This window comes from Rattus norvegicus, chromosome 14, assembly GCF_036323735.1.
Source record: "Rattus norvegicus strain BN/NHsdMcwi chromosome 14, GRCr8, whole genome shotgun sequence".
In the NCBI taxonomy this organism is placed as follows: Eukaryota; Metazoa; Chordata; class Mammalia; order Rodentia; family Muridae; genus Rattus; species Rattus norvegicus.
In genome coordinates this window covers 99,657,360-99,673,526 of record NC_086032.1, presented here as the reverse complement: position 1 = coordinate 99,673,526, position 16,167 = coordinate 99,657,360, and the positions used below count along the sequence as shown (strand labels likewise).

Below are 16,167 nucleotides of genomic sequence, written 5' to 3'. Positions count from 1 at the left end.
GGCAAACTGGATTTGTGAAAGGGGGAGGGGAGGAGGCTCACAGTGCAGTACGCCTCCTCTTGTGAACCATAGCACGGTGGGCATTTTGGCACTCACTCTAGAAGTGGCACAGCATGCTATCCAGACTGGCTTACACTTTCACCAACTAGACAGTGTGTCCGTGACTGAGTGCTGAATTTGGCTTTTCTTGTAACTAAAAACAAAGTTGTGAACAGAGTTGGCAAGGTGTATATCATGGCACACAGCTTTAAAAAGATCTACTTTCCATTTCTGCAGACAAACTAGGTTGTCACCCTGGAAGGCAAATGTTCTTAGAATCACTTCACGTGGTAGGTGGCCAGCTACTTTGTTTCAGTCACTTGCAAGAGGAAGCTGGGTGTTAACCCTCCTCATTTACCAGAAAGAAGAGCGGATGGGTGGCCTGGCCTTTCTTTTTTTTTCTTTTTTTTTTAAGATTTATTCATTTATTATATATAAGTACACTGTAGCTGTCTTCAGACACACCAGAAGAGGGCATCAGATCCCATAACAGATGGCTGTGAGCCACCATGTGGTTACTGGGAATTGAACTCAGGACCTCTGGAAGAGCAGTCAGTGCTCTTAACCGCTGAGCCATCTCTCCAGCCCATGGCCTGGCCTTCCTTAAACATTTTCTCCACTAACCTCCAGGGTCCTCTTGGGGTTTGCCCCACTTGGTTTGTGTAGCTGTTTAGCAGTAGTGAGATCTTGTTAGAACCATGAATTCTTTTCTTGTCTGTGGGAAAAAGAGGAGCAGAGTGATTGGTGGATGGAAAATGAAAGAGGAGGAGGAGGGCGTACCTGCTCCAAGTGTGGAGATGGCTTTACTATAGAGGTAAGGGAGAGAGCAGGCACAGAGAAGTGTCCAGGCTGAACATGGAGGGCAGACCAAATCTGATCATGAGAGGAACTACTGACCAAGAGAGGCGGCCAGGGCCAGGAGGCCAAGAGAAGAAAATGGCTGAGTTATATAGGGACCAGGCTGAGGGCAGGAAGAGGAAGCCCAGCCCCTGGGAGGGAGGGGTTTAGGGCAGGGGCCACATGAGAAGTGCTAGGAGGAGCCACAGGCCCTGTGTGAGACTTTCTGGTTCTGAGACCTAACACTCCAGCTTTTTGTTTATGATGAGGAGCAAAGTAACTTCTTCTCTAACCACCATAGGCTGAGTGGAACTGTTAGGACTGATAGTTCAAAGCTGGCTCAAAGCTGGTTCACACTCACTGCAGACTCATTTAGGCTGAGTCTGGCAGCTCATGGGGTATTCTCTGGTGTCTCCTAACACGAACCATTGTATCTCAGTTTGTTTTCTTGAGGAAGCTGAGAAGGAACTTGGAAGCCTCAATTCTATGAAGTCCTGTATCCTAAGTTCTATAGACATTACCTACCTTCAACAAATGTGAAGGAGCCATGGCTCTTCCTTTATATGGTTACTGTGGGTGATGTCTGTATGTCTTACTGAAATTGATACAGATTCTGCTGAGAAATTGACACTTCAGGAATCTAAAAATGTCTCTGGGACTGCATGTGAGCACCGTGACCAGCTGCTAAGCAGCGTCCAGCACTGACAAGGAATCTCTGCTCAGTCCCCAGTGAGTTAGTAAGTTAGGTCCTGCAGTCAGTCAGCCTTAGACAAGAGTATCCCAGCTGTGTGTGTGTGTGTGTGTGTGTGTGTGTGTGTGTGTGTGTGTGTGTGTGTGTGTACATTGATGCCCATTGAGGCCCGAAGAGAGAGAGTATTGGAAACCCTGGAAACTGAGTTACAGGCAGTTGTGAGCCACTTGGTTTGGGTGCTGAGAACTAAACACATCCTTTGGGAGAGCAGGACATACCCTTCTGACCACGTGCTGAGCCAGCCATCTTTCTAGCTCCGTTACACAGAACTTTACAGTGTTCCTCACATCTTGTTATTTACGTCTTTTTACATTAAGTATTGAAGAATCCAGTATTTGTTGTACTGAGGTATAACTATTTTGGATTGTGATTCTATTGTATCTAGAAATTTAGGGAAGATGAAGTGCTGTGGGTGTGAAGTCAGTGAGAGAGAAGTCACAGGATGCTTGTCCTGAGGGAGAGAGCAGTGCTCGGTGACCAGCACGTGGGGGACTCACTGTTCAGTTGTGAATCTGTAGTCTGTAGATTATAGATTATGTATATATACATACAGATACACGTAATGGTTCACAGCTAAAATTTTAAGGTGGAATTGGAGAACAAGCCTGTCTCACTGTGTATGGAAAAATTGCTTTTATATATTCCATGTTTAAAAACCGTATCTGGAGCGTTAGTTAAGTAAGACTGTTTCTGAGGTATCAGTCTCACCTAATATGAATGTGACAACTGGATTTTCAGCTAAGTTCTTGGTGTGAGAAGTGAAAGTAACTGCTAGGAAGTTACTCGTTTTTACAAAGTAGCTGGACAAAGTTTAGTTTTTTAAAGTAAATAAATGTGTGTAGACATGGCCTCATGTCATAGTAGAAGCCACTGTAGCCCAGCATTCTCAGTTCCCAGGTGACTGCACAGCTGGCTGGGAAAGGAGTATAAAACACCCGCTTACATAAGGGACAGAAAGGTCCGTGTTTGTCATCTTGTCTCTTTTTTTTAGTGGTTTGACACTAAAATCAAGACCTTTTCTTCTTTGTTGTTGTTGGGGTGGGGTAGGTGTGGGTGTCTAGCCTTTGTTTCGTGAATGGGAGTAGCTGCCAAGCCCACGCAGCACCGAGGAGGAAAGCGGAGAGTCCCAGCAGGCTGAGGAGGAGGTCGGAGTGAGTGACCCTAGTTCTCAGTGGGACGCTGTGGGAGGAGCGCTTTACATTCCGTAGTGTCTGAGGGAGAGCAGTCATCTACAGCTGGCAGTTAAGAAGAGCTAAGGCACAGACAGATGTTTCCTAGGAAGGTCTGTGAACAAGGATTACGTAATGCGTTTGTCTGTCAGATGCAGAGATGTTGGCCTACAAGGCCTAGGTCACAAGAGGGAGCTCATCAGGTCCTTCCCTTCCCAGTCAGAAATGACGCACCTACTCACGTACACACTAACAGGCAACGCGGCAAGTATCAGCTGGTGTTCAGAGTAACCACTGGCTGGCTTAAGCGTTTTAGTCTTAAGCTGAGAAGGGACTAAAGAGGCCATTCGAGGGCTTATTCTATTAAAGCAAAATAGCAAACATGTCACAAATGTGATCTTTTTGTAAAGCTTTCATTCTTGCCATAAGATGTAAGATTTTTTACTCTGCTTTGAACAACAACAGAAGTAGGGGTCTTTCCTGTTAATGCCACTCTTTCTGTGCTTAAAGGACAAATTCAAGACTAGGACACTCTGTTCACAGACCTGGGCTGCTAGAGAGGAGGTGGCATTGGGTTACCCAGCTCCAGCCTTCCTCCTCTCCACACTCCTTCCTTCTCGGGGCATTTCTTAGAATGAAGATGTTTAATTTTTCAGAACAAGTTCTTATAAAATGACACCCTACAGTTAGATTTTTGAGGAAGGAACTGTGCTTGTATAGACCTAGAATTGTGACTGAGAGCCTGTGTCTCTCCTTTGAAGGGTCATCTTACAAGTAAGTGGTGGTGTATGACAAAAGCTAGTGTATGTTGCTTCTTGCCTCCTGTGTTAGGAGACATAATGTAGAATTAATATATATTATTCTCTAGAATTGAAGTAGAGTGTAATGCACCTGAAATACGTAGACTTGGTAAAGTTTGTGTATCTGATTTGATATTTCGATTAAAACAGGAAGATTCAGGTATTCACACTAGTCAGATCGATGTCTGTGCACTGGGGTTCCACTGTAGTCCAATATGCCATTGAGCTACTTCTCTGTGCAAGGGACATTGCCCATGTGGACCTGTTGGAACGCCACATGTGAGAGACCAAAACTTTTTAAGGAATCATGGAAGTGACTTTGGGATTGATTTGCTCTAACTTATAAAGGTATTCAGTTGACATCTCTATTGTATATTTTCTTTCAGATTCAACCCTATGAAAAGATAAAGGCCAGAGGCTTGCCTGATAACATATCTTCTGTGTTGAACAAACTGGTGGTAGTGAAACTCAATGGTGGTTTGGGAACCAGCATGGGCTGCAAAGGCCCTAAAAGTCTGATTGGTGTAAGAAATGAGAATACCTTTTTGGATCTAACCGTTCAGCAAATTGAAGTGAGTAGCATTTTAACCCTTCACATACGATACTAAAGTAGGTTTTAGTTTTTGCATCATAAAGTGCTAGTTGACAGGACTGCAGTTTGGTTTCTTCATCGGTGTGTGGGTTGGGAAATGGTAAGGGGATCTTAGGATGTAAACGCTTGATTTTACATAGCATTCGCGATTGCCGAAAGCTCTGGGTCTGTTCAGAGTCTCCCTTGGCCTGCCCTCTGTATCTGCTTTCCTCCTACTGGCAGCCTTCAGGACACTGGAGTTTCTGGCTTCCGTCCTTTGGGAAGCTGCGGAGGATGTCTCAGCCCCCTCTGGTGGATGTAATGGATGCTAAGAATTGTTCTTGGCTTCCTACTTTGACAAAGTTGTTAATTGTAGACCTCATGGGACAGAGTCCCTGTCTTTCCATCGCTTCTTCCCCTGCCCAGTGTGGTGCTGGAGCTCCAGTCACCACACTAGAAGCAGTGGCAGCTAATGTGTCTCCAGCCTTTGCTGTGTACCAGGTATTCTAAGGGCCTTTCCCAAATGAGGTTGGGCTCTAAGCTTCAGACTTTTAGCTAGTTAATAAAGTAGAACTAAAATTTAAACCTAAGAGTCGGGTTTCTCAGAATCTTCCCTTACTCTTCAGCCTCAGCACTTGTGAGAGACGAGGAGTTTGAGGAGTTTGAAGTTCATCCGGAGACCAGAGAACTATGACTTTGTTACTTTGTATTCCAGCTCCATAGAGCTTGAAGACAGCAAGTGCCAGCACTTGTCCACCTGCAGGCAGTAGAGTACTGTTGACCGCACACACAGCTCCAGCAGGGGTTGCCCCGGGCAACCGAATCCCAGCCTCAGCTGAGTTAGCCATGAAATGGAGACAGCAGCTTTCATTCACAGGGTCATGGTTTATTGAAGGAGTACATTTGAATTGCCTAGCTACACATCCAGCTCATACTTACTTATTATGTATGTGTATATGTGTGTATATAAGTCCAGGTAGACACTTTGTGACTAACCATTAAAGAGATGGTTTTATACATTTGAAGTCAGACAGTGTGAGTCTTGGTCAGCTGATTGTCATTCTCCTCTTCAGCATCTGAACAAAACCTATAATACAGATGTCCCGCTCGTATTAATGAATTCTTTTAACACGGATGAGGATACAAAAAAAATACTCCAGAAGTACAATCATTGTCGTGTGAAAATCTACACCTTCAATCAAAGCAGGTACCAAAATTAAAAATAATTAGCTGGTGGGATTGTGGCTCCTTGGAGTTCTCTTCATGGGTGCCTCACGGTGCCTCTGCAGCCACAGGTCACGCATGTCTCACAGGAACTGATGTCTTTAAAGCTAAGTATAGGTCAGTAAATACGTGATGGCCATATACTTTGGTTCTATAATTTCTACTTCCTCAGAGAACCTGCTTGAAATCTTATTCTACGTCCCGAACATTTCAGGGCAGTTTATAAAGCCTTTGCATGCTAAGATCTCTCCAGTTGGGGGGATGACCTCCTGTAAACCACAGCACTGAACACCTCTATAGGAGGGTTCACCCCGCATAGACTCCACCCTGCGGGAATTAAGTAAGTTTTAGAGAAAAACAGCTACTCTGGGGATGGGGAGGTGGGAGGAGTATGGGGGGAGATAGGGAGAGAGAGGGGAGGGCGGGTAGAGTGAATAGAAAGAACTTCAGATGACTTGGGGCAGGCTTTCTATTTAGGGTTAGACAGCAGCCTACAGAAACACTTTGGAAATAGTGTATCTAAGTCGATCATTAGTTTGTTGGAATTTTAAAGTCTGCCCCCCCCCCATCATGTTTGTTGCCTGCCTCCTTAGAAGGCTGTCTGTCATGTGTGTGCTCTTTCCTGCTTTCCTTTCCTGTCTGTCAGCTCTTGCCCATGTGCAGACCCTTGTATGCACAGTAGAGGGAAGCGTCCTGAATGCATCTGTCTAAGAATGGGCAAATCTCCTCAGGTAGATTTTCAGGCACGAGAACTGTCCTACACCAGATAAGTTTAAAAACATGGACTTCCTGAGTCCTTCTTGGAGAGTTATAAAAAAAAAATCTTAAAAATACAAAGTGTATTTTCTTCTGCATGGCCACAGAAAACTCTCGAATAACTATCTAGAAGACAGATTTTTTTTTTTAATGATAACAATCTCTGAAATAGAGGGATGTCTTATTTACTGTTTTAAAAATACTTTTTGTTTTAGTTATGTGTATCTGTGTGTAGGCACGTGCACATTAGTGTCAAATTCCCCGAAACCGGGTTTGCAGGAGCTTGTGAACCATTTGCTATGGGTATTGGACACTGAACAGTACATGCTCCTAACCACTGACCACCTCTCCAGCCTTATTTGATTTTAGTGTATTGCTTTACTTGAAGGGTTAGGGTGTGTACAGAACCAGCGTACTAGCTTTCTTGTTTTGCTTTTGAAGGTACCCGAGGATTAATAAGGAATCTCTACTTCCTATAGCAAAGGACGTATCTTATTCAGGGGAAAATACTGAAGCTTGGTACCCTCCAGGACATGGGGACATCTATGCCAGTTTCTACAACTCTGGTTTGCTCGACACCTTCATAGAAGAAGGCAAGGAGTATATTTTTGTGTCTAACATAGACAACCTGGGTGCCACAGTGGATCTTTATATTCTTAATCATCTAATGAACCCACCCAATGGGAAACGCTGTGAATTTGTCATGGAAGTCACAAATAAAACACGGGCAGACGTAAAGGTAAATACTGAACATTGAGTTTGGGGACAAACTACAGCTACAATCCCTTTTCTAGTTTCTGAGTTTCTGTTTTATGTACAACATATCATTTACCTAACATTTTAAGAGAGTATGCTGTTATTCTGTGGGTTAATTTTAAAAAAACAGTGTGTATCATAAACCCAGAATTAATAATAGTATAAATCTATATCAGTAATGTAAATTGGAAGCAGTTTTCTTGTGTTTTTATGGAGCAAATCTGAAATATGTGGAAACACAACAAATTCGTTGACAGCAGTAGAATCCTTATGGCTTGGTGTTGACATACTTTACTGTGCTCTCCCTTAATGGGAATCTAGCTCTGTAGAACATGTGAGGTGTCGTGTGTGTGCTTCGACACCTCAGGCACGACCTTGGCAGTTGTGCAGAAACAATGCAGTTGTTTTAGTGCAACTGTAGAGTGAACTTGGCACATTTGGTGGGGATATTTGGCCTTGATTAAATGGCACATGGGAGTTTACTGTTTACCCTGTAGCTGATGCAGACCAGCTCCTCCCACACTGCTGTGCTCTCCTGGCTGTAGGAACTTTTCCAGCCTCAGTCTGCTTCCCACCCTCCTCGTCGTCTCCCTTCCCTCACCCTGACCTCATCTGGGGAGGACTAAGTTGTTTGTGATGGCGTTGTTTATAGCAGACCTTAGGAAGAGAAGGAGAACTCAGATATACTTTAATTGTAGGCAGAGCTGTGAGTTTATGATAAAGTAACCATCTGAATCATGAGTCTGTCACTTTGTATATTAGATTATACAGTTGATGTCTTCTATGAAAGTCTACTGTAAGTATAATCAGTGTGGCATGTGGCTGGTTGCAAAGTGACTTTCTGCTGTTCTAGGGTGGGACACTCACTCAGTACGAAGGCAAACTGAGGCTGGTGGAGATTGCTCAGGTGCCCAAAGCACACGTTGATGAGTTCAAGTCTGTGTCAAAATTTAAAATATTTAACACAAACAACCTATGGATCTCCCTGGCCGCCGTTAAAAGACTGCAGGAACAGAATGCTATTGACATGGAAATCATTGTGAACCCAAAGGTAGGTGAAGGGCACAGTCCAGTGGGCACAGTCCAGTGGGCAGACCTGTCCTGCCTGCGCCTGGGGCTTGGCTATCACCCCCTTACCTCATCAGGCCCGCCAAGTTCTGACTCTTGTTCTCCAGTCTGCTTTCATCTCAGTGATGTGCTGCTGATCTGACCCTCGGCGGAAAAGGACCGCCTTGGGTTTAGTTACTGCTTTTATATGAAAATGCCATTTATCTATAGGCATCTTGCATACGTTTTTCCAACCCCTGGCTCTTTAGTGAAAAATAGACATGTTGCTAACTCAAGAAAACTTAAACAGAAACAACAGCATATGTGAAGCAATATCCTAAGTGCTTGATCATCTCAATCCTTAGGATTCTCTCAGACCAGTTCCCAGGTGCTGGTACCACACGTACAACAAAGCTCTGAGTTAATAGGCGCTTACAGCCTGCGCTTGCCGGGTGCACATCCATAATGCCAGCCTGCGCTTGCCGGGTGCACATCCATAATGCCAGCGGTTGGGAAGTGGGGGTAAGGAGGTCGGTCGTTCAAGCTTGTCCTCAGTGCATAGTGAGTTTGAGGCAAGTAAGTTTTGAGATTGCATCTCAAGCCCCAAACCCTCTGTTTTCCCATTCTTCCCAGACTTCCTTCCTTCTTTCTTACAGACATTGGATGGAGGCCTGAATGTTATTCAGTTAGAAACTGCAGTTGGAGCGGCAATTAAAAGTTTCGAGAATTCTTTAGGTATTAATGTTCCAAGGAGTCGTTTTCTGCCTGTGAAAACCACATCAGATCTCTTACTTGTGATGTCAAACCTCTACAGCCTTAACGCAGGATCTTTGACCATGAGTGAAAAGCGTGAATTTCCTACGGTACCTTTGGTTAAATTAGGCAGTTCTTTTACCAAGGTAGGTATTGGAAATATACTCAGAGAATTATTTGCCACTACTGACTTTGTATCCCTCTATCTGTGGTGTGGGTTAAAGGAACTAACTGTAGTCTCTGTAGTTAGTTGGTCTGGAGAGTAGAAGAGATTGCTTACTTTGTTATCTTGTCTCTTCTGAGACTGCGTTCATTAGTCGGAAAAGGTTAATTCTGCTTTAATATTTATGGTGCTTCTCCCATCTGCACCAAACTGAAATCCCTAGCTTCGTAAAGTGAACATTCTAGAGGGAAAAGCTAGGAAGCCAGTGCATCAAACACACAGTATGTAAGGAGTAAAGGCTACAGAGAGCCAAAGGAAGGACGTGTGTAGAAGGATGGTGTCACAGATCCTGGCTGTGCAGTGCCATTTGGTCTGGAGTGCAGGTGAAGAACTGAGTAGAGAACTTGATTATGTGGGCCCTGAAGGAGGAAAGAGAAGTCTGACAAACACTGCTGCTGCTGCTTTAGGCTCAATGAGAATTCCCCGTGAGACAGACTTACTAATGTATGGGAATCTAACTGGAATGGCCTTAAGGAGCTAGGAGAATTAGAGTTGGGGATGAATTTAAGAGTTGAAACTGAAAAAAGTAACACAGAAATTGTCATGTCCAAAAGATATAAATTTTGAGGGGTTCTGTTTCAGAATAGAATTTATTTATATATTGATGGGAATTAGTGTAATCAGGGGAAAATATTTGAAGGAGACTCCTGGAACAAATTCTTGACTAGCTGTGAAAAGATCTAATAGTGAAGAGACCAGCTTCATGTCTGCCTGGAGTCCAGCTCAGCACTAGGGGCAAGGGATAGAGTAGTCAAGGGGGCAGAATGCCATAGCAGGGGACCAAGCCAGTAGGGGTTTGTTTTCTTAGCAAAGCAGAAAACAGGAAGAAAGATGCCCACAGTGTTCACTTGGTGCTTTTGCTCTCTCTCGCCCTAAGCCCTGCTGCGTCTGTGGCTCCTGCCCATCCTGTAAGGCCAGCTCCAGTTTAAGATACTCAGCCTTGATGGGTTCTTCTCTTTCTCTGAATGCTGTATAAACCACTCATCTGGCTTCAAATGAGGGCTGCTCCTTTGTTTTCTCATCCTAAAGCAAACATCTGTTCACCTGCACTCTAAGATGCCTGATTTATTGTTTTAGGAACATCTACCATTCTCTCCTTCACAGGTGTTTGAATGTGAGTGCGAATAAACAGATTCTTCCCATAGAAGGACTTGGCCAGAAAGTGTTTTATATTTTATAGTTAAGATAGCTTTTAAATATAAACCGTTTTTTTTGTGGGTTTTTTTTTTTTTTTTTTTTTGGTACATGTGTAGTCTTACCCACCAGCCATCTCCCTCCCAACCTCATCTCTTATTTTTGTAAAGATTTGTTTGTTTATGGGTGTGCATGTGTGTGACTTGTGTGAATGTATGTGCACCACATGTGTGCAGGTGCCTCTTGAGGGCACCATGTCCTCTGGAAATGGAGTTGCGGAAGGTGGAGAGTTGCCTGACAAGCTCTGGGCAGTGAGGCAGGACCTTTGCAAGAGCTCTGCTCTCTTAACTGCTGAGCCATCTCTCCGAGTCTTTAAAAACAAAATGTCTGTAGCTCCAAGACCAGTTAAAGCTAACCATGTATGAATGGACATGGGGTTACCCACCGGCCATGATCATACCCAAAAGTGGCCTGTCCTCGGTGGCTGGGAGCGGTCAGCAGCTTCTCAGTGGCGGGACGACTCTCAGAGCTCCTTAGTCCGGGCTGAAACTGGGACTGGCCGGATCTTCTGCAGTAGGCCAGCTGCTGTGGGGAGTCCATTCCCGAGAGATGTCGTTATTGAATGTCTTTGACAGTTTTATATATGCATTGTGTCTTGACTGTGTCCATCCCACTTTCCAACTCCCCCTGGAACCCCAAACACAGCAATCGTTCCTGTCACACTCTTTTTCTGCCTGTTGAGTGTTGGCTTGTGCCCGGCTGTGGTGCCTTTAGGAATGCCGTGGTCATGCCCTGCCAGAAGACAGCATCTCAGCACCGAACCCTTCCTCCAGCTCTTGTGGTCTTTGCACACACTCTTCTGTGATGTTCCTGGAGCCTTGAGATTGGGGACTGATGTAGATGTTCTAAGAACAGTCACTTGTTCTTAGCACGTTGACCTAACTGCTCACCACTGAAAAGATAGTATCTGGTCGAGGTGAGGCAGCACTATCTATGTGTATAAACATAAATATTGGAAGGCATAGTAGTAATATTCTTCTAGCAGTACAACAGTTGTAGGTTCCTTCCCAGGGCCTATGGCCTCCGAAGCCATGGGCTATTGACCAGGTTTATGGTGTGCGGCATGAACTCCTTTCCATGGAACAGGCCTCACTTCCCATCAGAAAACAGTTATTACCTCCAAAGCTGCGGTGCCACTGCAGTACCAGTGGGCACCTCCTTTAGGTCTGCACTGCGGCACACGGAGTGTGGCACTGGGCAAGACCATTGGAAGCTTTTCCTCCCCAGTGGTCTACATAGCACCTCGTGGCATTTTCTGTGAAAGCTGCCAGCAGAGAGGGAGTCTCCAGGTCGGTTCCAGCCTGTCTGTCCGTTTTACCACCACAGTGCGTTGTCCTCAGCAGTGGGTCGCACCATTCAGTTCTGGTGGGCAACCAGGAGCAATAGCAACTGCCTTTGCCCTTTGGATGAGCTGTGGGACTGCCCTGCCAAGTGACTCTGAGCACTGAGAGATTTTCCTTTATTGACTAGTATATTCTGGGAAACATTGACCATACATGAGGGAACCGGTCAGAGTAACAGGTTTCATAAAGTGCTTTCATTTATCCTTAGTTTTGTTGATTCACTCCACCACCTACCCTTCCTCTCTCCTGTACCCTTTTCTGCTCCCAATTCCTGCTTAAACCTTAAAAACCTCTAGTATTCCTCACCGACTTACGTATCAGTGCGTTCTATTTTTCCCTTGCTCCTTCAGGCCTCTTTTCTCCGCCCTCTCCTCCGGGGGCCCTTCTGGTTTCATGGGCTCCATAGATACTCCAGGTTAAATAGGTAAACCTAAAGATTCAGGGCTGGGCGCGTGAGAAAACACATTTCTGTCTGAGCTTGGGTTCCCACAGTGCACGTCCTCCGTTCCCAGTTTTCCTACACTTTTTAAGTTTGTTTTGTCAGCTATTAAAACAGTGACACTTGCTTGTTTTGTAGGTCCATATGCTTAAAACACTGTCTCCATCCTTTGACTGTAAAGTGGTGCCTGTCTTTTGTGGTGATGTGGTGTTTGTTTTTACAGTGTAGTCTGTTCTTTGGATGTGTGTTTCTAGGAGTAGTGAATAGATAGCTCCTACTTTTTCACTCAGTTAGCCTGTGTTTAATTCAGATTCTGATTTGCTATGAAATTAAAAATTGCAAAGCGTAATTAATATCGAAAATTGAATATTGATTCTTGCCATTTTTGTTAAGAGGCTTTATAGTTTTTCCCCTTTATTTTATTCCTGTGGGTTTATTGCACTGCCCGTGGGTGAATTCATGCTCCTATGGAGCTGGCTTTAGTAGCCATACATTCATTTCTTCAGTATTTTTTATCAAGGGAGGTTTTGTCTTCATAACTGAAGAGTTATGACAGATAATTTTACTGTCATAGTATCTTGGTTGGCAATCACTGTTTCAGAACTGGAAAGCATTTTTCAAACCATTCTGGGTAAAGTCTCATTAACAATCTGCTGTTATTTCTGATAGGCCTACTTTTTATGTGAGTTGGTGTTTCTTGCTTTCAACATACTTTAGTTATGACAAGGGGAGGTTATTTTCTATTTATTGTCTATTGGAGTCCCAAATGCCTCCTGCATCAGGATTCACTCTTTCCTAATTCTTCTGTTAGGATTCTTGTGAGAATGTTTTTGTGACAGGATCTCACTCTGCAGCCCTTGCAGTCCTGGAGCTCTGTAGACGAGTTCCTGCCTCTCCCCGTCAGGTGCTGGGGTTAAAGGTGTGCCCAAAGATGTCTTCTGTGCTTTTAGAATGATGACCTTCTCCTTCTGTACTCAGAACTCGAGGCTTGGTCTTCAGGGCTTCATGTTTCTTAGAGTCCCACTTGACCATCTTTTCTGTGCTGGGTTATCCAGTCCCTTTCCTGTCCTTGACCAGTCTATCGAGATGTTCCAGAGAGCTTTTTGACAAACTTACCTGTGGTTTATACATCTACCCAGCATTTAAGATGGGCTTTTCCTCAGTGTTTCTTTGTGGAATTCTTTCCCTGTCATCCACCGCCTTCCGTGTTTTGGTCAGCTGCTTGTGTCAATGAACAGACTATTTTGAATTACATGTTTGGGATTACATCTAACTCATCTGGAAGTTATATTGTCTAGGTTTTTGGGGTTTGGACATCTGGTGGTCTTTGCCTTTTTTAATCAGCTATACTTTTTCAATTGAAGTACTTGCAGTGTCCAAGTGGGACTCGTTTGTGGTAATGCCAGTTGTGTAGTTGAGAAAATAATTCTTCGGTCTAGGAGTGCCCGCTGCAAGCTCTACATTATTCTCCAAGTAGGGTACTGATTGGGAGAGCCATAGCTGTTTGCTAGCCCCACTATTCAGTTATCACACTAGCCAGTTATTAGGAAAAAGGCAATTTACAGAAGAATGAGTTTACTCTATCATGACTTGAAGGCATGGCAGCAGAAGCTGGAGGCCGAGAGCTCACATCTTCACTCACAAGCAGAGTGCAAACTGGAAGTAGGGAAGGCTTTAGGCTCCAGATCTACCCGTGACATATTTCTTCCATCCAGACTATTCCCCTCCCTAACAGTGACACCAGCCCAGGGAAGTATTCGAATACTGGAGTATATAGGGGACATTTCTCACTAAAACCACCACGATATGGTTGACTTGGGAAAGAAAAAAGAAAATTAGGAGGGTAAATAGCTAGGAAGCAAAGTTGAGCTATACTGTTAAGGTGCACAGATTTCAGAAATTCTTAAAGCTATGGGAGGCTAGAATTGTAAGAGGTGGTCAGCAAAGATGAGAGGAGAAAGACAAGAGGACAGGATAGGGGACATGTGTAAGGTGTGGCTAAAGAGTGTGGTAAGTAGAGACGGCCTTGAGTAATGTGTGAACAGAAGCAGAGCGACCATGAGGGCTGTATGCAAGCGCAGAGCTGAACTGGAGACATGGAGAGTCCTGTGTGGTGTGGTGCGGTGCGGTGCGGTGCGGTTGTCGTATCTGAAAGGTGAAGACAGCGGATGTCCCTCTGGCTCCAGTGGTTTTGTGCCCCACCCTCTGAAATACTTTTTGTTCTTCTACTTGAAGGTTCAAGATTATCTAAGAAGGTTTGAAAGTATACCCGATATGTTGGAACTGGACCACCTCACGGTTTCAGGAGATGTAACATTTGGAAAAAATGTTTCATTAAAGGTATGATAAAAGTCATGGGCATCGTGGCTTTCAAAAATAAGCTTCACTTTTCTAGTCCTAAATGTACCTTCCCTGAGGAGCTTAGTGTGCGCAGATGTCAGGCTGTCTGTACAGTTCCTACTGCCGCTGTGCCCAGACACATGACCTGGTTAAAACACAACCCTGACCAACACAGGGATTTGTGAGTGTAAAATCACACCTCCAGTGAGAAAGGAGACCCGGGTAATAAGATGGGGCCATTTTCAGAATAGAACCCTACTAGCGGTGTGATCATAGGTTACTAAAGATGATGGAAGGTAGAAAAACAAGTTCAGGGGCTGGGGATTTAGCTCAGTGGTAGAGTGCTTACCTAGGAAGCACAAGGCCCTGGGTTCGGTCCCCAGCTCCGAAAAAAAGAACCAAAAAAAAAAAAAAAAAAAGAAAAACAAGTTCACTTATACTGAATGGTCTGTTCCTGTTGAGAAACGTGGAGGGCAGATGCCTTTTCCTAGTTACACAATCTTATAAAAACGCTATATTGATATTTCAAGTCTTATTTTACATTAAGTCCATTTGCTTAAATGAAGATGTTAAAGCAAGATTATACATGAATAGAACACTGTGTACTGCTTGATCACTAAGACGTAAGAATTATTGCCAGTGACTGTTCTTTAAAAAGGGAACGGGCAGGGGGTCAAGGAGATATGAACCTGCAGAGTGCCTACATAGGAAAACATGGTGGTACTTCGGACAGTGTCACACCTGCACTGGAGAAGACTGCAGATCGAGTAGACCAATCTGCTACTGTCCTGCTCACTGCCCAGTGAGCTCCGACAAAGTGGGAGAGAGATCCCCTCTCAAGAAAAGACGTGCATGGCATGTGAGGAACACTTGACGTTGTCCTCTGGCCTCTACACACATGTGCAGGTACACTGACACACAACAAAACCAGCCCTGTACACAATGAGCCAGGCAGCCTTGGCCATTTTTGATGTAGCCTGCATCTGCTTCCTACCTCCACCTCTTAGGAGACAGGTCTAGAAACACCAGGATTGTGACACATTTTCCTTGAGGTCATTGGCCTTTCATGTTTAATTTACTTATATTTACAGCAACTACATTGTAAAAAGACTTGAACATGAGCTTGATTTCAAGGTAACTAGTTGCATGTTTCAGCTGTGATTTTAAGTACAGTCTTGGTTTTTTTTTTTCCCCACTTAGGGAACAGTTATCATCATTGCAAATCATGGTGACAGAATTGACATCCCCCCAGGAGCAGTGTTAGAGAACAAGATTGTATCTGGGAACCTTCGGATCCTGGACCACTGAAATGAGCACTGTCAGCTACACTTTCTACTAATTATGGGCTAAAGAGTTTTACAATAAAATGTCCTCAGATTATAAAGCAAGCAGGTACTTTATTTACTATGTTGTACTCTGCACTATTGATTTTTAAAGTAGTTTTCTGCAATGAGCTTTTAGTCTAAGGAAAGCCTAAACAAAGCAATACTTTCCTTCTTGGATGAAAAGCCTAGAAATTAGGTCCTCTTAAAGTGCAATATTATTTAATCTCAGAATCGGGCCAGCTCTGTAGATCTTCAACAGAAGCTTCAGTGACTGTCCCTTTGAATTGCCTTTGATTTCAAAAATAAAAAGATCCATGTGTTCACTTGTGTGGTCTGGTGCTTACTCTGAAATGCAGAAAACACCTGAGTCCTCGTAGCTCCAATGTAAATGGCAAGTTTTGTTCTTGCAGTTTTTAATCATTATTAGCCAGTCCAGTTTTTTTGTTTGCTTTTCCTTTCTTTCTAAGACTATTACACATGCTGTCCATCAGGAACTAGACCTGAATGTACTGATGGAACCGTCTCCCGGGGGAGGGGAGGGCAGAGCAGAGCATTTCTTTTACATCTGCTTCCCGGAACAGTGTGGGGAGGGGAGAAGAG

At 44.1% G+C, this 16,167-nt stretch overlaps 1 protein-coding gene across 2 annotated transcripts in view; it reads left to right on the top strand.

The window, feature by feature from the left end:
- Nucleotides 1-15,890, top strand: part of Ugp2 (UDP-glucose pyrophosphorylase 2) — a 40,937-nt gene extending 25,047 nt beyond the window's left edge. The window contains exons 4-10 of one of the 2 annotated variants that reach the window (XM_006251538.3): nt 3,983-4,168; nt 5,241-5,374; nt 6,589-6,886; nt 7,757-7,954; nt 8,607-8,849; nt 14,138-14,242; nt 15,443-15,890. In XM_006251538.3, coding sequence (XP_006251600.1) covers nt 3,983-4,168; nt 5,241-5,374; nt 6,589-6,886; nt 7,757-7,954; nt 8,607-8,849; nt 14,138-14,242; nt 15,443-15,550 — 1,272 coding nt within the window. In that variant the 3' untranslated portion in view covers nt 15,551-15,890. The remainder of the gene's footprint in view (nt 1-3,982; nt 4,169-5,240; nt 5,375-6,588; nt 6,887-7,756; nt 7,955-8,606; nt 8,850-14,137; nt 14,243-15,442) is intronic. The other variant, NM_001024743.1, reaches the window with a different exon arrangement.
- The last annotated feature ends 277 nt before the right edge of the window (nt 15,891-16,167 follow it).